The sequence below is a fragment of the Diadema setosum genome, chromosome 19 (genome assembly GCF_964275005.1).
Source record: "Diadema setosum chromosome 19, eeDiaSeto1, whole genome shotgun sequence".
Taxonomy (NCBI): domain Eukaryota; kingdom Metazoa; phylum Echinodermata; class Echinoidea; order Diadematoida; family Diadematidae; genus Diadema; species Diadema setosum.
In genome coordinates this window covers 453,714-476,394 of record NC_092703.1, presented here as the reverse complement: position 1 = coordinate 476,394, position 22,681 = coordinate 453,714, and the positions used below count along the sequence as shown (strand labels likewise).

The 22,681-nt window shown below is 37.3% G+C and overlaps 1 protein-coding gene across 1 annotated transcript; it reads right to left on the bottom strand.

The window, feature by feature from the left end:
* Positions 1–1,369: 1,369 nt before the first annotated feature.
* LOC140243155 (kinesin-like protein KIF25) lies at positions 1,370–22,475 on the bottom strand. Its single transcript, XM_072322884.1, has 18 exons — positions 22,364–22,475; positions 21,737–21,802; positions 20,980–21,102; positions 17,680–17,821; positions 16,606–16,709; positions 15,838–15,929; positions 15,029–15,071; positions 14,338–14,405; positions 13,656–13,730; positions 12,596–12,754; positions 11,420–11,581; positions 10,574–10,723; positions 7,706–7,827; positions 7,042–7,197; positions 6,225–6,371; positions 5,266–5,331; positions 4,946–5,005; positions 1,370–3,306 (listed from the first exon to the last, which is right to left on the bottom strand). Exons 1-18 carry the CDS (start codon positions 22,433–22,435, stop codon positions 3,233–3,235), a joined length of 1,881 nt encoding a protein of 626 aa, XP_072178985.1. The 5' UTR covers positions 22,436–22,475; the 3' UTR covers positions 1,370–3,232.
* Between the last annotated feature and the right edge of the window lie 206 nt (positions 22,476–22,681).

Below are 22,681 nucleotides of genomic sequence, written 5' to 3'. Positions count from 1 at the left end.
GAAAAGTGCATGCATACATGTGTGTGGAGAACGAAAAACACTTAGCTCTCCCAACAAGGAATTTGTGTAAACTCGTCATCACATTTACCTTCCAGTGATTGTTTGTCCTCTTAGACCAAAGATAGAATAACATTTTTGTGTAAGAAAGGCAAGATATCACTTTTGTCTTGATGATGATGATGATGGTTGTGGTGGTGGTGGTGGTGGTGATGATGATGATGTTGATGATGATGATATGCAAAAGTTATAACCCACTTCTTGATATTGTACTCTTCAAGTCTTCACTTTCCTGCAATTTTAAGAATGATTCAGATTTAGTATGTAAGCAGTCATTCCTATGCTCCCCTTCTCTCGTTTATAGCTAGAATCTCTTCCATCTTTCATTTGTGTTTGTTTGGCTTTTTTTTTTCTGTGACCTCAATTCTGGCCAAATATTTAGTGCAACTGATAAGAACACTTTGTAGAAAACCATCTTTTAATAATGTTCACTTGAAAATAAAGCTTCAGTATGAGTCAAGCATGGAAAGTATTTTAGCTCCAGTCATATATTGAGTCATGAAAATACATGTAAAAGCAAAAAGTTGCTTCAATTCTGCTTGTATGTTGATTAGCTGCTCAAAATGGCTTAAGGTCAATTAAGATAAAACCATCAAACATCTCAGACTTTGCGATATTATGAACATGTGTTTTCAACTTTGAGAAATTTGCCTCAGATGTCATTGACTTTTTGCTGTCAAATAGAATTCTTTTTGTGACCCAATCTGCTTTGTTGTAAACTAGAGTGATGTTAGTCTACATTAGTGTACATTTTTCATTTGTTGCAGCCACAAGCACCTATTGTAACTACACAGAGTACTGAAATGTTGTGAGGAGCTTTATGCTACAGTACATTCCTACCACAATGAGCACTTTATGATAGAAGAGTTGTCATGTGAAAGTACATTGAACTCATTTTCTCTTCAACATACCGATTTGAAATCAGGTTTCTCACCTGTCGAGAAGTATGACGAGTCATTCTAAAATGTTGAACACTCTTTAAATTCTAAAATTTGTTAACTATCGGCTGATCTCTGTAATGTCTTGATCACTGGAAGTCAGATACACTATTCAGCAGAAAATACATTGTAAGTATCACTGTAATACATGTAGGCCTACGCTGTATCCTCGATCACCTAAATTGTGTTCTGTTTTCTGTCATAAAAGCTTTAAAGCAGTGTTTTTAGTGTAGGTGCACTGTGCCTAGTTGTACAGTTCATGTGTAACATATGGGCTGTACAGAAAATATTGCATTTTGATGAAATACTGTTCCTTGATGTAACCATGAATGCATTCTACATGTATTTGAGAAATGTAGTCACCATTCAGCATATCAAATTCACATTTTATTCTTTACAAGCATTTTCATATCCATGGCTCTTTCATCAAAGGATGGTAGGATCCACACTGATAGTTTGACATCCTAGGACAAGTTGAGAATCAGTCTTGTAGCCCAATGACAGTTTGTTAGAGAGATTAGCATATTAACTGGCTTTCTTTCTGTGCAGATCAACACATGTCCTGAAACTCAATAAAATTGGCGTTGAGTAATTCTCCATAATATCCATTTTGTGTAAAAGTTGCTTGCCTTTTATTGGACTTTGACATTGTTGAGTTGCCTATTGTATTAATGCACAGTTGTACAGTGTATTGTGTTTTACAGGGTCTCAACAGATGCACATGGCTTGGAAAGTTGTGTTTTTGTGTAGGAGTACTGGTACATCACAGATTAAGCTATCCAGAATAATTCACAAAATATTTGAGTCACTAACAAAATACATGTACCTTCAAATGCTAGACAAATATTTCCATTGGCATTTTCTCTACAACTTTGCTCATTACATGTCCAAGGTAACAACAATCTATAAAAGTTACAGATTTGAAAAACAGAATACAGTTTCCCAAATCATAACTTTGTATGTTGTTGTTTCAGAATAATGTGGCACACAGGGGGTTTAGACCATGGCACATAAAGAGTTAGAGAAAATTGATAATTTTACAAGGAAACTGTGTTTTGCCCTCTGTTTGTGACGATTTGTCTAATCACCCACACGGAAAAGCAAAACTGGCATTAATTACAGATATTAATATTATGCTATAAATTTCTTGTTTATAGGGAAAGTTGATGCACATTTCTTGTTGGCCCTGTCACGAGTCAAAATTTACTTTTCATTCATTAGTCCAAGAATGCTTGTGCAATACTTTCAACACACACAACTACTTATACACACATGTACTGTTTACTAATAAACACATTTATTCCTTTATCATGAAATAAATAGTAAAGAGCAGTTATGGAATGAATACAGTACTATCATTACATGAAAATGAATCCATAAATCTGTCAAACGAATTCATGCCTAGATTATGAAGTGTAAACTACTTTCACACAGCAATACAGACACAAAACAATGGCCCAACTTTAAACAACATACAATGATAATTAACCTGTATGCCACTCCTGCTAAGAACCTCATATCAAACAAAACAACAACAACAACAAAAACAACAACAACAAAAAGGGGGAAAGAAAGCAGGTCACATATACACAACACAATAACTGGTATGGTCTCTAAGTGCTAGGTCTCTTGATATCACTGATCATGTCACTACACAACACTGATTAGGCCATCATGGCAGTTTGTCAAATAGTGTGGTCAACTCTGTTAAAAAGATGTTGGTGCATGTGTAGCACTATAAATCTTAATTCTGATGCTTGGTGTTGTAAACATACAGCAGGCATCTGGATATACCTACCAGTTTACAGCAGGGTAACATGGGGTTTTAGTGGCTTTCTAAAACTGGTATCAAATTGGCTTTGCAAAAATATATATTGTTGTCTTTATTTCATTTTCTATTTCTCTGACAGGAAATAAGCAACAACTAATTAAAGAGCTCAAGGAGCCCATAAAAGTCTACTCAAAGTGTTCAATCCAATGGTTGTGTCCTTCGGTAAGGCACTTTATCCTCCTAGTATTGTCCTTTGGAGGACTCAAGTTTTCAATCCAGTGCTTGCTTGCTTACATGCATTTAGCTGCTTCCTCATCAACCACATAAAATGAAAAATAAATAAACTCAGACTAAAAAACAATGCGTTTCTAGCTTGGCAAGTTGTGGCTACATGAATGGGCAGTAGAGGAATGTTTAACTTGAGGTTTGAAGCTTGAGGTTTGAAGTTTGCGTTCCCAGAGGCATCTCATCTTGGTCTAGCAGGCGACACCCTTCCACTCCTGTGGTAAGACTGATGATAGCTTTCCATGCTGCTACTTCCTGCTCAAGAAAACCAGGGAAACACAGGAAAAAGATATTCCCTTGAAAACCATGGCATAACTTGGCTGACAAAAACATATATGGATGAGGTTGCCTTAGAATCTGTTCCCTGCTTAGCTGCGCACAATTTCCCATATTACAGACTGCTTACAACCTGCTTGGACTATCAAAAGCTTCTGAAAAGTTTGTGAACACCATGCCAATAACAGACTGCCTACACAAAATGCATACATAGGTCTACAACAAACAAAAACTTTGAGAGTTGGTAAATGAATAAATTTAGAATGAATACAGTTAAACTCGCCTAAGTCGACGTCGCATATGTCGAATAATCGCGTAAGTCGATGATTTTAAAAAGTCCCGATTTTTCCCCATTGACTTACGTGTATTAATTCACTCACAAGTCGAATTTTGTAAGTCGAATACTCGCCTAAGTCGATGAAATTCCAAGGACACTTTCACGGAAAAACCATTGAATTCACTGTGCCTAAGTCGAATAAGATTTTATCGTGTGATAAATCACTGTCATTTATTATTCATTATTTATTACTCATTGTTATTTTGTTTGTCAGATGAGTTTGAGCTGACAAAAAAAAAGATCTAAAGTATCAAAATTCAAAGCGATCACACCGCATGCGATCGTTGAACTCTCTTCGTGTTTGGAGGTCTGCTGGTACAGCCCTGTCAGCTGTCGCGCTACGTACGTACGTACAGCGACTGGGCTGTGTATTGCTCCACTCGCAGTAAGGCGTTCTACAGTACACATGCGTTCATTTACATGTACAGTATAGTATTGAGCTTTGCAGTGTAGCTTGGCATTTGCAGCGCTGTGCAGTGGAGTGGTATGGATGAAGCTGCTGAATTTTCAAAGCGGAAAGTAGGGGGAAAGTTACGGGCACGGGTAAATCAGAATTGCACCTCTACACGCATTTCAAGCCACGGTATGGTAAACTGGAATCAATCACTGCTCAAATGTCGTTCATATTCACTTCCCCAAGGTTTAACAAGGGTGTAAAGTAATCGGACCTGTGCCAATACTAATGCACTGTCCATACAAAGTTAGCCGGGGCCCTGCCGGGCGACCCGTGCTGCGGCACACCGCTCCAACTCTCGGCTTCTGAGTAGACAACATACATGTACATCATACATAAATATGTACGTGTGGTGTAACTGTAAGCAGGGAGGTGAGACACCTCCCTGCTGTAAGTCGATTTTTTTCGACTTACGCACAAGTCGAAAATCGCCTAAGTCGATGTGTTTTGCTCAGTCCCGAGAAGATCGACTTATGCGAGTTTAACTGTAGTAGGCCAGCAACAGTTATCCGTTCTATGCTTGATAAATGCAGAACCAAACTACATGTATTCCTGTTTCTACTTTGCAGTAAACTTATAAGAATATCTGACTTTTGAAAAGTAACATCTTGCATTAATATATTCCATTGATATAGAATTAACATCACATAAGACAGAAAAAAATATTGCAAGATGACCTAGGGTACAGAATGGGCGCCAAGATTTCTTCACATGAAATTCATCATATGCAGAGCGCATTTTTTATGCAGAGCGCAAAAAAAAAAAAAAAAAAAAAAATTCATGCGACAATATCCACTTTTACAGTACATCTTATATAGTGTACTCACTCCTCTGGGTGATGTGGGAAGTTCTTGTCTTTGGAACTGGAATGGATGATTCTATGGAAGCTTTGAAGAGAAAAAAAAGAGAGGAGAATTAAACACAAAAATAAATCTACAGGTAGAAAACATGAATATGAGACAGTGAAAATATCTCACAGTTCATCCTAAAGCTCCTTGAAGCTTTCTAGAAGGTATTTTGCACCATGTCAAAATGGTAAGAGAAACAATCATGACAAATGCCAAACTTCATGATAAATAGGTTTAAAAAGGAACAATGAATGACCTCAACAAACTTGGTATTAAAATGTCTTGGTTTGTCTGCTCACCTGGTATGCTGTGTCTCTGTGTCTGCCTGCCTCTTGGAGCTATCACTGGTGACTGGTCGCCACTCCCTTTAATATGTGAGTAACATTTAAAGGAGTGAATAGAACAGGCTTTATCATCAACAAAAACAGACCCCAATGAAATGTTCACATCACTTTCAGTAATGATAATTCATGCTAGAATGATCTGATATAACAACAAAACAGACATAGAACTTTTCTGTGGTCCAAATGAATGCATTGTTGTTTTCTATCTCATCTGATTACTGATATTACAAAGTACGTACTCCACACAATGAACACACTTTTTAAAATATGTGACCCTTGGACCTCTGAAAACCAAGTTTCCTTTATTTGGTGTACAGACATGATAAGGAAGAACTAAATTTTTTGTTGTTACAATAAAATTCCTACTTGATAAAAGAATATGTTACTAGCTAACATGAGGGCCAGTTCAATATTTCAAAACTGACCTTTATCTGTGTCAAAGACAATGAACTGTTTCTTGCCCTGCTATCAAGATTCCATTCAAATTACAATGAATACAACCAAATTTAGCTCCTTGTTCCTTACATTATACTTAATAGTTTGACATTATGACTGCAAAAACCCATATTTTCTACAATGCCTGCCACATCTTTTAGAAAGTCAACCTGTATCAGATAGAAATGGATGGTACCTAATACAGACAATAATCATACACACAAGTCTGCTACCTCTCCAGAGATAACACAGTGAATGCATAAAGCTATCTCCTTTTGTGAAAATAGAGATCACTTTATAGGAAGGTGACTAAATGCTTAATAAAGCTGGAGATGCATTCTAAAGTTCAATAGATTTTGTTTAGAAGACCTTGAAATTTGATAAGCACACAAAAATAAGGCTCAGCTCAAGACCTAAGTGATATTCCTACAATGAATTAAAAAAAAAAAAAGGAAAAGAGAGGAAGTAATGAAATATACCTGAGAGAACACTGCCTTGTCTCTTCTTGACAGGTCCTCTCTGAATTTGCCTGGCCCTAGAACCAAAGCCAAGGCACTGAAGAGTTTCTGTCAGGTAGCGATGGGTTGGGGACACACAGCACACCACTAACAGCTTGGCATCACCTCCTGTTCATATCATGGGTTAATAAATATTCACTCGGGTAAGCTCTTCCACTAGGTCCTACCATTACTCCAACACTGTCTGGTGTAGCTATCTACACACCGGGGCTAGAAGGGGGTCAGGGGAAAACTTTTTTCCCAAAGATGCTTATACCAGGCAAGAATCAAACTCAGGAACTCTTGTCAAAGAGTTTAGAGCTTTATCCAGTATGCACAACCTTCTCAAGAATCTACATCACTCAGTACAGTAAGAGATGATTAAGCTCACTTTATGGGATTATTTATCAAGAAATTTCAACTTCTACAGAGGTGTTAGGAAGCAAGTACATTATTGGCAGTGCAGGGCAGACAGGGGAAGGGGGAGGGTACGAGGAGGAAGTATCAACAATATCAATGAATGAGGAGCAAAACATGTATCACTAAAAAACTTGAACATGGTAAACTCTAGCATCAAAGTCAAAATTTGGCAATGGTAATGTAGGTTAAAATGATGAGTTAAAGCTTAGAAATATATCATCAACAATTATCTATTTTTTTTTTGCCAAAATGTTTTTGTGAATGCAAGATGTTGATAGAAAGAAGAGAAAGTGCAATCATTCTACAAAAACTGGAAAGTATTACAGTGGAGGCAAGCTGTGGAATAAACAAAGTTTGTCTGGAGGACTTGATGTGTTACCTATAGAGTCCTGAAGAAGGTGAGTGAGCCTGGAGTTCCTGTAAGGCACGTGACCTCTGCCCTCTGCCAAGGCTGCTAGGACATCAGCCAACGCTGAGAGGCTTCTATTGATATGAGACGTCTCTCGGAGGGCAGATCCCTTCACTCCAGACATTCCTATGATGAGAACAAAGCTTGGCTTAGTCCATTCAAACCTACAGTACATATTACTGCAAGCTGTTATTTTTGCATAAATATATTAATGAGGTTCATTTTTGCGAGATGTTGTTTTCATGAATTGACACAAGGCTATCGTAAGTGCTCTATTCTCCTAACGCATGGTGACATTTTCATGTGTTGTTAAATTTGCGGTCCAACAGTAATTCGCGAAATTCCTGAAAATTAAATCCTTGCAGAAAACAGCAGCTTATACAGTATACTAGGGCTGCAAATGTACACTATGTTCTGAATTTATCCATACTGTCTTCACACTGTAACACACAAAAAACATTTATGCACTATTAGAGCACAGATTCTTATGATGATGATTTTGTTTAGCATTGTACAAACAAATGCAATTTTGACAATGTTATGTGGAGCTATAATGCTGTGACAAATGAAAAGGCTCACAGACAAGTCTGTGTAAACATAATGTCCCCCAAGACAGATGATTGTGGAAGCTTACCGACACACTCGCTGCCAGCGAGATCCACCAGCTGAAGCTTGGTTCGTATGACCTCTGACCTCTGCTCCTCATGAAGAGATGATGAGAGAGATGGAGACTGACTCCGGGATCTTGTGCCTGGTCTAAAGATAGATAAGAATTTAAGGAAAGGGGGATCACTGCACATTGATTGGGCCAGTTATGTGTATTACATACAAATTCATGATACTGGCATGAATTGACTGCACACCATAAAGACTTTACAGTGACATTTCATGTACACTGAAAAAACAATCCTGCCATCTATATAGCTTAAATGCAAATACTTTGTGAACATTGAATGATCTGCAAAGTGTAATGGACAAAACCCTGACAGAGTGTTTATTTCACTTATAGTAACACTGTTGTAAATCATTAAATTGCGAAGAAATTCCTATACTGTGCCAGTAAAACATACAACTTAGCAAACATTATTCTCAACTTTTTCAATCTCTTCTTATATGTATGCATTCTATGTATGCACAATATTGTACCTACGTGTTCTATACATGCTTGCAAACAAAACTAATTTTCAGAAAAGGACAGTAACATTGAAATAACTGATTGATTGATTGATAAAGAGCCTTGCAATGTACTTAATTGAATTTGCAGGTCTACAGTCTGTTTGTTGAAATGGTCCTCTCATGCTAACCTTGTTTGATGACCCTCACTCATATCATTAAGGTCAATCTTCCTTGACCGGTTTTCATCTTCATTTTCTCCAAATCTTTCTTTGAATGTAGCAGAGAACTCACTAAATTCTCACTAAATCAACCAAGTTTAAACAATACTCTGGTCCGTACCATGTTTGCTGGTTAATTGCTATCCAAATGAGAGTAATATCAATAGGACGCATTTCTCCACATTTGCAATTAAACATATCAACGAATGGCACCCTTGGAATGCTGTTGGTCATCCTGCTTTCCTCACAGTATTAAACTGGACAACAAAGTGACCTTTACTTCAGTCTCAGACATCTACATCTAGATTCTTCAGTCTCAGACATCTACATCTAGATTTATTTATATCCCTCACAAAATGCATCTCGTCCTCTGATTGGTCGAGAGCACTGTAAACAACAAAACATAATTCTACCATACAAGTGCGCGAAAAAGACTATACTCCCTAGGGAAATGGTAAAAACTATACCACGCTGGTGATTTTCGCGCCTTTTTTGCTTCGCGTCGCGATGCGAAATATTTCACGTGTAAATGAATGGGCATCGCAGCACCTTCGCTTCGCGAGAGATTTCATGTACAAATGAATGGGTATCGCGGCGCCTTAGATCACTGCACTTCGCGAGAACCACAAGGCACGCATACACTCGAGCAATGCGACACGGGTTACGTTAGAGAGACTCAGACTCAGACTCTTATAAAGCCCTCATTCTACGTTACAACAGAGTAGGCGATATCGTAGATCTATAATTAGACAACAATAAGCAAGCTAGGGTTCTTCGACGTACCGTAGGCCTTTCGGGAGTTCATGCTTCGCCGTTTGAAAGTTGGTCTCGCAGTTCACTACTGTATTAAACTCGAGCGACCCACCCAAAAGATGTTGACAAACGAAACTGCAGTAGATAGTAGGCCTGCTCTAACGTTATATAGCGCTAGTTAAGCCTGTTAAACGTTAGTTCTACCTGTCTAACAGTAGGCCCTATTTCCCGTAATCTCATTCCTATTTAATTTTTAGAGTGTCTAACGAGTAAGTTTAGAGTCTAACTTGTTCACTGTTTACGTTAGAACACCGTACGAATCACACAAATTTACAGTGGCACTCGATGCTTTAATTGCTAGAATTTTTCCAGTGCCTAATCTAACCTTATACACTGTTACTGAATGCTACCCAAATTTACAATGTATACTTGCATTTTAACAGGAAATGATAGTCCATATTCATGTACAGACATGACAGCTAGGTAGAAAGACGACAGAAAACACAATCAACTGCAGCTCACTGTCACATCGTTGATCAGCTCGAGCACGCACATCATCACCGCACTGTGGCAACCGAACGTACTTGTTGACAGATCGGATAGGCGTATTGCATGTATGAAGCGCGTAGTGAGTTTGCAGTTTGCGCATGTTTACCAGTACGTTGTACAGCAATGCACCGAGTACACTTCAGCGGCTGAGCGCGCAGTGGTCTCTTCATAGTACGCGTATGCGCTGCCCTCCTGCTGAGCTGCTTTCCCGAGCGTGAATGACTAGTCAATCTTCTTGAAAAGTAAAGCAAGATGCCCTTAAAAAAAGAGGTAAATTACAGAATACCAGCAGTCGAATACTCTTAAATTCATTGGGAGGGATATAAAACAAATATACCAGGCCAATTTTTCGAGGCACCGGTTGAAACTATGTGCCTTCGGTGACTTCAGTAGCACTATTTTCTTCGGGGCTGCGCCCCTCAGAAAATAGTGCTACTGAAGTCACCTCATGCGCATAGTTTCAACCAGAGCCTCTCAGGCCTGGTATATTTGTATACTATGCACCCTCTGGCCTGAATTCATGAAGGCGGTACAATCTTGTCAATGGTTTAAACCATGGGCAAAGACCATGGGGCGCCAAGTGTCTCACTGGAATATTTCGTTACAAAATCAGTAATTTCGTCGACAAAATGACCATTTCGTTAACAAAATTATCATTTCGTCAACAAAATGTTCATTTCATTACAAAATGTTGTCTTTTCGTTACAAAATTATCATTTCATTGACAAAATGACTGATTTTGTAACAAAAAATTCCATGCAACACTTGGCGCTCCATGGTCTTTGTCCGTGGTTTAAACCATGGACAAGATTGTACCACCTTCATGAATTCGGGCCTCTGTGTCTGAATCTCCCTGACAGCCTCACCTGTGTGACGGGGACTGAATGATGGTGACCGTCAGAGTGACCACCAGGTGGGACCGGCTGGAGTGGGCATGGACTTGAGTAGCATCTTCATGGCGGTGAGTCAGTCCATGCCGGACGAGGTCAACAATCTCTACAGCCGTTGTGACAGGCCTTAAAATAATGAGCAGAAAAAAAGAGTCTACATGTTCTTTCCAGTGTGCTTCTATCTGCATTCACACTCCATACTCTGTAATAATTGTTTCATTCCTATGAAGGAAATTGTCTTCAAACCAGCTGACTATGAAAGCACTAATTTTGCAAATGACCTCTTGTTCAACATCCAGTTAAGAGGTAAATATCTTGTCCTCCAACAATCAGTCTCTCATTACAACTTTTTACATACCTGTATCTTCGCAGAAGTACAGTAATTACCTTATTTACCATGACAGTGGATAGTTGTTACAAAGAACATTACGCCACATGGTTTGTAACAAAACAGATTTACTAGTCTAATCTACAACATCAGATTTCCTCGTAACTCTGTTTTCTCATACTTTGACATGCTTTCTATGAGCAATCAACTTAAGCATACAAATTACATTGTACCTCAACAAACAATATCTTTTAAAAAAGTCATTTTCTGGCTCATAATCGTGTATAATCAAATCATTGGAAAAACATAAGCAAAATATTGTACTTCAAAATTATAATTAATTCCATTTAATAGATGGTTGTAAAGTTTCACAATCTGATGTAAAGACAAATATAAATGACGTATTCATAAATTGCCCTACAGGAATTGTCTAAATGTCACAATACACAACCTTATAGAGTCAGCTGTGCTCATCTGTGTAACATAAATCTCACCTTTGTGTCAAGGAAGGGACTTCCATGGATCCATCGTCTCCTGTGTAGATTCCATGCCTTGAGCTCGTTGAGTTCAGGGCCAAAAGGTCACGGATGTCATTGTTGTAGACTTCTACCACTGAGACTTCAACTTGGTGTGAATTAGGCTTTTCTCTCAGCAGTCTACACATACGCAAACAAATCAGCAACAAAACAAAATGATGAACACAAAATAAGTACATTGAAGAGTTTGTTTGCAAAAACCGATAAGTCCATTTTTGCCAAATGGAGATATTTGCGATTAAAGGTCGAGAAAAATAAAGCGAATAATAAGAAAATTTTTGCTTCTTTTGACCATAACTTCAAAAATGTACCTTTATATGTAGTGACCAATATATCATTTAAAAGGTATTATTTTGTATTTTATGACAGAGACCCTACTTCAAAATCTTCAAAAATGGACTTATCGGTTTTTGCGAACAAACTCTTCATATATATATATATATATATATATATATATATATATATATATATATATATATATATATATATATTATACAGGGTGACAATCACATTATTGTCATTGGTATGCACACAAACTGCCTTACAGAGTGCAATATCATAGCAGATGAACAATTAGCACTATTCTTGTGTGAATACAACTGCATATGGATTTTGATTCATGTTATATCTTTGAACATGGATATTTAATGAATCATTTCAACTGTCATTTACCCATTGTGTAGCTGCAAACTGTGAATCTCAGCATTCTACTGGCACTAGTTATCTCCCCCCTCTTTCCACATTGACATCAGTGTGATATTAAAGACAAGCTACTTATCAATATCACATTGAGAAAGTAAATGTGACATTACAATGTAATGGGTAGGGCCTATTAACATGATTACTGGATATTTGTTCATTAAAAGCCATCTATGACAATTGGTAGTAAGGGTTGAAGACAGCATGTTGATAGGAAGACACAACATTTGCTCCTGTGACAACAGCTCCAGTTTTCTTTTCTCTAAGGACTTTGGGTTAGGGTTGTGATAGGGTTTTAGATTTAGTTTGATGTGAAGATTAGGGTTAGGGTTATGTTTGTGGGTAGTTTTTATGTTTGGCTTAGCTTGCAGATATTTCTTGGGAGCAATTGTCCCAGAAACAAATGTCACAGAACCATGGAGAGAAATGGCTTGCCTGAAAAGCTCCCTGGCAGCCCTTGGTACCACTCCATCCTCCTTGTTCTCATCAAGGATGGTACGAGATGAGGTCGGGTCGTGAGTATAGCGCCCTCCTAGCATGGTGTGAGTCTTACCACTGCCTGTCTGTCCGTAAGCCATGATGCATACGTTGTATCTGAACAATTACACAGTGAAAGTAATGACATTTTACCACAGCGTACTTGTAACAGTTATTATTTTCAAGATTCACATTTTAGATTATAGAAAAAACAAAAAACAAGCAAACTATTGAATAAAAAACCAGAACAAAAAGAACAAAAGGTGTTTTAAAAAGTTTGCATCATGTAACATTAAAAACAATTACTGGTATCTGACATACAAACAATGTTGGTTTGGTTTGAATTGGGACCATCACAAACTGCACATGAAAGAAGGCTTGCTTTTACATCATATTTCCCAATCCTCTATTTATATTACCAAAATGTACAGAAACCTCAACATAGTGTCATAATGCATACATGTATATTCTATACATAGTTAATATACATATAGCCATTGAAGATAAAGAGAATAAATCAGAGTGCTGACAAGAATTTCAGTTGAGAGAAAGAAAGAAAAAGGAAATGTAACATTATTGACAGACATCCCTATCCCACCTCTGCAAATCAAAGCTGGGAATGCATTGTTTTATTCTGTGTTGGTACATTGACTAATCCAACTTGAAGGCACATTCCTACATCGTGACCAGCTCACACCTATAGCAATATCCATCATGCATTCACCATACATGTGCGCATGCAGAACACCAAAGTAATGACAGATGTGCTACCATGTCAGATCTGTGTACAGGATTTGCTGGCTCACAGAATTGATGTGTACTGTATAATTGCAGAATGATAGATATCACTTACAGTGAGCTATCAGAGGAATTACTATTCATATAGTATGCTTGTAAATTATTACCAAAATTTTGAATGGGTTTGAATTATAACCATGTCAAAATTTTGCGCTTTGCTTATGAAGTGTTGATTGTAACAAAATAAAGTAAAACATAGAATGGATGTCCTCTCACTTACCCATCAATGAGTGATGTGAGTAGAGGCTTCACTTCACTGAATACATCATCTTGGTCTTCAGTCTGGCTGTAAACCCTGTACAGTGTGAGGACAGTACAGCACATCTCATTTGGGTGGAAAAGGCTGTCATCTTTGGTTTTGTATACATATCTAGTAAACAACAAACTTTACAAAAACATGTTATTAAACATTACTTTAAAAGGGCACATAATACTGAAACCAAGAATTCAACTTTCATCAAACTGGTGCAACACATTCACAGTATAAAGGTAGTGAAAATTATAGCCACAAATGACCAAGTGCAAGAAAACTGACTGATTAACTTCCGTGGGCATCTCTCCCTTCTGACTAGGGTGTTTGGATGGCTAATGCGCCTTGAGAGCTTGGAAATTCAAAGGCATTTTTCCTCATCATCATAATTCAAAGAGTAGATTTCATAGAACAGTGGTCTCATAATGCTGAATTCAGTTACCATCAAATAATGTAAGGGAATAGAAGGGCTCTTGAAGAGAGAAGGGCTACCACAATTGCCAGAATGAAACTCTTGCATCTATATTGGCTAATGTTAGCGTTTACAACAAATTGATTTATTCACAAAAGAAATTCTTTGTAATGCAAAAATCTACTATAATAATTTCTTTCACATTCTAGATCCCTACACTTACAGGCTGTATGATCTAACCTTTCAAACTCAAATGTCCTGTTTATCTGGGGATGGCCAGGTCGACTACAAATCACTCCCATACTTTCCTGCACAAAGAAATAATAAAACCCTTGTTCAATACACATAAAATATTATACAGCGTACGATTTGATATTCCTTTCTTGGAATTTGGAATAATCCATAAATTATTAATGATGACATGGGTTCTTCATGAGTCTGGAGAACGTGATGTGTGCTGTTTGAGAATGTGATGTGCTTCCAAATGTTTTGGGGATTTGGAAATGGCACAAACAATTCATTGGCATTTAGTATTTATCTCTGATTACGGGTGGCACATCTTTTAAAGCTTTACATGGCTAATGATCCTGAGAAAAAGAGAAGTATACATTGACTACAATGCTCATTTCAATTTTCAATCATGCTCTTCCAACAATTTACATAATTCCTCCAATACACAACTGTCAACGCCATTTGATATTTACAAAAAAATCACATCAAATCAAGCTGCACTGAGCTTTTATACTCCTTTCCAATATATAGGCACCAAGCAAAGTATAAGAGTACATGTATATTGTACAAGTACTGTACAAAAGAACACAAGTTTTGCATAGCTAAAGAAATTGTACCATTATTCCCTGACGATTCATTGTTGAATAGAATCTATAATCTTTCTCTCAGTGATTTTGCTTAAAAATATGTTTGTACCTACCTCATCAATCACATACACCACCTCTTCTGCAGTATCCCCCTGCCTGGATATGGGCAAACATTCAAGAGTCATTATAAACATACACTGATTAATTGAAAGAATAAAGACTGGGAAGATATACACTGGAGATCTTAACATGATGGAGAGAGGGAAAAAGTCAGGGAAAAAGAACAATTGTTTCTACATTTGTGGCAAACTTCTAATGATACATGTAGTATTCAGAGTTCATACTTAGTATTGTCTGCCATAATCACAGGTACAGCTGTCCTACATTAACACATAACACATCCAACACATCTTTACACATTAAGCAATCCCTGTCACATAGCTCATTACATAGAAAGAAAGAATCAAAATCCTATATTCGTAATTAGTCCATTATGAAGCAGAGTGCTCAATTACCCTATGTGTGTGTGTCTCTCTCTCTCTGTTTGTTTGCATGCTTTTTTTTTTTTCAGGGCATGCATGGAGTGTGTGAGTGTGTTTGTGTGTGTTGACAAGATTTCTTGTCTCACATCATCACTGGGGTGACAAGACCTCATATCTACAAAATGTCAAATGTTCAGGATAGCAAAAAAACATGGTAGCCAAAGCATTATAACAAATGGGATTCTCTTTCCTTTGACATGCCATGGTGGCTTTATTTCAGAGGAAAGACAGCGACACGCAGGACTTGGACAGGACATCACTTCACTGATTATCTGACCATTAATCCAAAAAGTCATTTTCACCCAAATTTGAGATACAAGGTCTTGTCACCCCAGCTACAACATACTCTTTTTGAATGAATCTGCTACTTTAATTCCCACCTGTTACTCAGTGTACTGGAGCCCATATGTTCAAGGTCATAATCCAGGACTGGTCTTACTCGGCAGTGCACTCTGATGTTACCCCTCAGCTCCTGTGTAAAAGGGAAATATAACAAGCTTAATTCCTTTGATACACCACACCTCTGTCACTCACACTACATACACCTATTGTATCATTCAATAATCATTTCAGATCTACAAGCTTAAAATGCCATTGTATTGATGTTGGGCTTGAACAGATTACTACTGCTAGTAGCAGAGTTACACCACTGAAAGCAATTTTTATTGGTATATTTAGTTTTGTGGTCAACATACTACTGAACATGAAATTAATTTTGTTGTTTCTTGGGACACTGGAGTGGCATAGAATACAGTAGAAGAGAACTGTAGTTACTTGTTTTACCCTGCAGTCATTGAAAATCATAAATTTTATGAAATTAGTGACACATTTGTTAAAGAACCATATGCCACACATGAAATAGGATTCCATTACACTATTCATGGGGATTCAAGGTAACACCTCAGTGAAGCAGTATACAAGACACAATTATACACAAGTCTCTAAAGCAGAAACAAACTACAGTACACTCTTAATGAATCTCATATTAACCATTAATTTGCCTACAGAATTGTTGTAGGTCCTGTTTAAGGTCTTTGAAAATAGGGATTTTGTAGAGAAAGGATTAAACCTTGAAGACACATAAATTGACAATAGAGTGCACATTGATGAAAGGCTAATAGAGAATGGTATCAGTATTTGAAACTCACAACAATAGCATTGTGAAGTTCTCTTCTCCTTCCCTTCTCCTTCATGTATCTCTCCTGGGCCAGAGTCAGATTCTTCTCCAAGGTTCTCACTTCTTGCTGTAGCACTGTCAAGACAAGGACATACAGCAAGCAACTTTGAAATTTATAATCTTCACTGAGCACTCACTTCCAAGATTAGTTTTCTGTAGTAGGAGCCATGTGTCAAGACTTAACCTCAACACAATGAGATACAACAAAACAAGCTGGCATATGAAGCATACATACACAATATACTCTTACACTCTCCAACAGAGATGAAGTCATTCCTAAAGAATCTTGGCTCAGGGCTTTGAGGCTCTGTGTACACAGTTTGATGGAAATATGTCACAAACTTGAAAGGGATGGTACAGTATTGGTGGAGATGAGAATTGGGCTTTTTAATTTTTTGCGAGATACCAAGAAAACACTTATGATATGCAGTAGTACAGAGCATACCATTTTAAGAGGAATTCAAAGTTTATTTGATGAAAATCGGGTTTGGAATGACTGAAACATCCAAAAACAAAGTAAAATGAAGTGATCGTAATAAAGTGAGGGTCCCACACTTTATTAGAATTACTCTTTTTTGGATATCTCAGCCATTTCAAAACCAATTTTCATCAAATAAACATTGAATTCCTCATAGAATTACATGCTCTTTCATATTTCATAAGAGGTTTCTCATTATCTCACCAAAAATGTTAGAAACCTGAAATTAGGTCTCAACCAAAACTGTACGATCCCTTGAACTTCATTATACAAATGCACAAACACAGGCAGTTCAGAATTTGACCTAGATCTAGGTTGGATTTTTCTGTCCTTGAAGCAATGCATGACAATAAAGACCAAAGTGTCTTTCTCAATCAATTCTCATACAGAAACAATAAATGGATCCGTATAAAGAACACGATGAATCACCTATATTTTTGCCATGTCTCATTAATCTTTATCACTTTCTTTTTCTTGTGTGTGATCATGGTCTAAAGCCATGGTAGTTGTCTTTCAAACCATTAATAAATCAATCGATAAAATTAAAAATAAATAAATTATCCTTACATCTGAAATCCATCTTATCTGCTTGCATTGAGTCTGTCAAGGTGTTCACTCTGTACATGGCCCAGTCAGAAATATCCTGCATCGCTGTCGTTGTCATGGTAACAGCAGAAGATCTCAGCATCCTCAGTTCACCTTTGATGTCCTTGGATTCCACAGAGCAAATCATAATTTTTTTTTTTTTTTTTTAGATAGACATACATATTACGATGCAGACGCGGATAAAGACAATTTAAACAGCAAACTAGAAATGTCGCTAAGGCGACTGGTATGCCTCCGCCATAATGCATGATTCTCCTAATAGGTCTATAGTACATGTGGACAATGTGTGATTACATTTTCACAAAATTGGCAAAATATCAAAATGACAAGTTTGTCACAAATGTGTTGAATGTTCACCTTCCTTGACCTAGGTTTAATTGGATGAATAGGAGAGCATGTATTTGGGGATTTAAAGGGAAGATAAACCCCAAGAACAATGTGGATTGAGTGAAAGCAGCAACATTAGTAGAACACATCAATGAAAGTTTGAAGAAAATCGGACAATCGATGCAAAAGTTATGAATTTTTAAAGTTTTGGTGTTGGAACCGCTGGATGAGGAGACTACTAGAGGTTATGACGTATGAGTGGACTACAATATCAAGAAAATATAAAGAAAATTCTACAAAAATCCATTTTTCATGAAAATTACAAATTCCATCAACTTGATATTGACATATGTTAAGGGTAGCAAAATTCCCCCTGCTTTCTGAAAGCGGTTGGTCCACTGCTCTTTCATAATTCTAGAAAAATGAATTTTTGTTGAATATCCTTTACATTTTCTTTGAATTGTTGTCCACTCATACGTCATATCCTCTAGTAGTCTCCTCATCCAGCGGTTCCAACACCAAAACTTTAAAAATTCATAACTTTTGCATCGATTGTCCGATTTTTCTCAAACTTTCACTGATGTGTTCTACTAATGTTGCTGCTTTCACTCAATCCACATTGCTCTTTGGGTTTACCTTCCCTTTAAGGACTTTAACTTGACTTTTACCCATTCATACGTTTATGCATTGAGTAATTTTCAAGGTATGGAGAAAAAGTGCAATTTCTGTATTGAAAAGTACATTGTTACCATTTTCATCTGGCCTTTGACCCTAAAATTCATAGGATAATCACTGTCAGGCAGAACATGCATAAATATGTAGTAAGTTTCAAGATAACTTGAGCCACTTCAGAGATATGGAGGAAAAAGTTAGTTCAGCACTTTCCCTTGATCTTTGACCTTTTGACCTTTGAGGCAAACAAAAAAAGAAAAAAAAAGAAAGTTTCCAGAGAATCTCTATTAGGTTATACATGCATACACCAAGTGTAAAAAAAAAAATAATCCTGTTGGCACTGCATAAATATGATGGAAATAGTAAAATTTTGAAGTGTTGCCCTTGATCTTTGTTCCCTGACCTTTGACCCCATGAACCCTAAATTCTATAGATAATCACTGCCAGTCAGTACATGTTATGTTCCATGAAGATAGCTTGAACAATTTCCAAGGTAAGGAGAAAAAAGTGAAGTTTTAATATTTCCACTCGACCTTTTGACCTTTGACCTCATGACCCCAAGCTTTCACCAGAGAATCTTAATTGGGTAATACATGTATACACTAAGTTTCAAGAAAATATCTTCAGGCATTGCATAGATACGGTGGAAATAGTGAAATTTTACGAATTTGACCTTGACCTTTTGACCTTTGACCTTGAGCATGTGCACCCAAAAGTTAATAGGCACAACTTCACCCCCTAATACACATACATGCCAAGTTTCATTAGGATACCTCAAATGGTTTTTTAGTTACGATGTCCACAAAATTCATTACGGACGGACGGAAGGACGGACGGACGGACGGAAGGACGGACGGAAGGACAGACGGACGGACAACCGAAAACATAATGCCTCCGGCACCACTTTGTGGCGGAGGCATAAAAAATAGGTGCAGATAGAAATGACGGTCAATATTTTGTGACCCACGTGTGATGCAACAAATGTCAAAATGGAACATACTCCAAAGCCCTATATAATATCAAATCCCTGAGTTACTCATATCTTCCATGTCAGTTCACTTGTTCTATGTAAAAACATACAGAAACATCAAGTTTTTGTGCTCTTTTTATGCCTCCGCCAACGAAGTGGCCGGAGGCATTATGTTTTCGGTCGTCCGTCCGTCCGTACGTCCGTACGTCTGTACGTCCGTACGTCCGTCCGTCCCGTTTTGTTTTTGTCGATATCTCAAGAACCGTGTGGTGGTTTTGCATCAAACTTGGTATGAGGGTATATCCTTGGGGGATGATACTTTGTGTGGATTTTAGGGTCACAGGGTCAAAGGTCAAAGGTCACAGGTTATTTTGTGAAAAAAAAATTGAAATTTCATGTTTTTCTCCATATCTCCGCAAATGGTTCAAGGTATCTTCATGGAACTTAGTATATATGCTTGTACCGATGGGCAGTGATTATCTAGGGAAGTTGGGGTTCATGGGTCAAAGGTCAGGGGTCAAAGGTCAAGGTCAACTCCTCAAAATATAACTACTTTCCTTATATTTATGCAGTGCCTGAAGGATTTTTTTAAAACTTGATGTATGCATGTATAACCCAATATATATTCTGTGGGAAGTTTCTTGCCAAAAGGTCAAAGGTCAAAAGGTCAAAGGTCAAGTGAAAGTGCTAAATTGCACTTTTTCCTCCATATCTCAAAAATAACTCAAGGTATTGTCATGAAACTTACATATTTATGCATGTTCTACCTAACAGTGATTCTCTTTGGAACTGTGGGGTCAAAGGTCAAAGGCCAGGTTTCGATAATACTATTTTACCATTTGATACTGAAATTATACTTTTTCTCAATACCTTGAAAATTACTCAATGCATAAACTTGTAAAAGGGTCAAAAGTCAAGTGAAAATCATCAGTTCCCCCAAATACCTGCACTCTTGATGTTTTAATCATTCATCCAATTGAACCTAGTTCTAGGAAAGTGAACATTCAGCACATTTGTGGCAAACCTGTCATTTTAATATTTTGCCAATTGTGTGAAACTGTCATCACACATTGTCAAGACATTGTACTATAGACCTATTAGGAGAACCATGTATTATGGCGGAGGCATACACCAGTCGCCGTAGCGACATTTCTAGTTTCTTAATATTCCAATGTCTACAACCATCTTCATGACAAGGCATTTTTTTTCACATTTTTTAATTTAGTTCTCATATATCTCATTGGATTTTTGCCATTAAAACAGGGAAGAAATCAGTGATTTTAAGCACTTACTCTGATCTGAGACAGAAGAAATCTCAGGTTTTCTGATCGATGTGACTCTCTTTGTCGGGCTGTGATGAGAGAAGTTTGAATGTTACATTCATCCTGCTTTTGTCTCTCCAACTGTCCTTGCAGCTTTAGTCAAACAAGAAGAAATAAAGGCAGTGAATGCAAAGGTAAGTACACATTATCACAAATACACAATTATTTCACAAAAATGTGGAGTATTATCCATAATAATGTCATTTACTCTGACTAAATTATGATTTTTGTTAGAAAGTTATAACTGATCTCATGACAATGAATATGATGATATTGATTGACGCTGTCACTATAAATGTCAGTTTTCTTCACAATGCATTGAGCTTATTTTCACTCACTCGGTCACCCTTTAACCCGTTGTGGATGGGCTGATTTTGCTACAACACACATTTCTCATAGACACTTGCCCGAGTATACTCGGGACTCGTCCTCAACAGGTCAAGGAAGGCTGTTTGATAATTATTTTGTGAAACTTTGATCTCAGCAGTTCCAACCTTACATGTCTAATGACCAAACAAATAGAACAAACAGGTTCTGCACAATGCTCATCCACGGTCATTACTTGCCGACTTCTATTCATGCAACAGTTAAAACCTTCTCAAATGCACCACAAGTCTAAATCAACATAGCATTGTAGACCATTAAGCACTGTGTGACAGATACAGCCACAAAAAGGGTGGAGCTCAACATTTTATTACGTGACAGTCTGAAACTGAAAGAGACATACCTGGGCAAGTCTGAGGTACAGCATGGAGTTTTCAGTTTCCAGTGCTATAATTCTTTCATCTTTTTCCTACAGTAACAAATCAACAAAGAAGAGCAAATCAGAGAGCAGTAAAAAGGAAGAACCAATGCAAAAATACAACTGCATTCAGTTAGTTTGTCTCTTAGCATAATGACAGCTTTGTAGAAGTCCTTAGAGGTCTATCTAAAAAAAAAAAAAAAAAAAACAAATGAGAAAAGTTTGCTTATTAGACTGAGTGGCTGCACAATCCATGCTGCAAGCATTAAAATAATAATCAATTCATCATCTGTCCAGTCGATTCTTTGTTGGTAATGCAAAACTTGTACTCGATCCCTTTTGATTTCAGTTTAATGCAAGCCGCCCATAATTCCACTAGCGTTCTATCATTGTTACAGAATTTGTCTAGAAACCCATCTAACGTTAGGCGGTCTAACGACAAGTCATGTAATGTTGTCTAACATATTGTATTTGTAACATGACACCAGTCCCAGAGCGTGGGACTAACGCACTGAACCTCGACTAAAACTTCAAGACTGAAAAGTGATGCATTCATCAACAAAAGATCGTAACTGTAAACGTAAATATCCCCCATATCGATATCAATCCTACCTGCAGTTGTCTGTCACACTGCTTGACTTTTTCTGGTATAGCACTCCTAAATAAATCAAAACCAAGCGGCATTTTGACACAAACTAGACGGCTACAACCGTCTCTCTAGTTCAGTGATTAGGCTTCCGATGCGACAGAACTAGTGCCAATCTAAGGAGAGTGGGGGAGTCCAAAACAAGATACATATCAGAATTATAAGTTGACTATTTTGAGTTTTTTTATTAAATTAAATCAAAAACATATAAATTTATATTTAATTTACCAGTTAAAGACTAATTGACATTTTAGATGAGTTTTTGTACCATTTGCAACTTCACG

What these genes read in the sequence shown, in the direction of transcription:
- LOC140243155 (XM_072322884.1), bottom strand. Translation starts at nt 22,435, where the DNA reads ATGCCGCTTGGTTTTGATTTATTTAGGAGTGCTATACCAGAAAAAGTC. An exon ending in AGTGTGACAGACAACTGCAG is followed by an intron (nt 21,803 to 22,363) that starts GTAGGATTGATA and finishes TTGTTACTGTAG; the next exon opens with GAAAAAGATGAAAGAATTAT. An exon ending in AGGACATTTGAGTTTGAAAG is followed by an intron (nt 13,731 to 14,337) that starts GTTAGATCATAC and finishes CACACTGTACAG; the next exon opens with GGTTTACAGCCAGACTGAAG.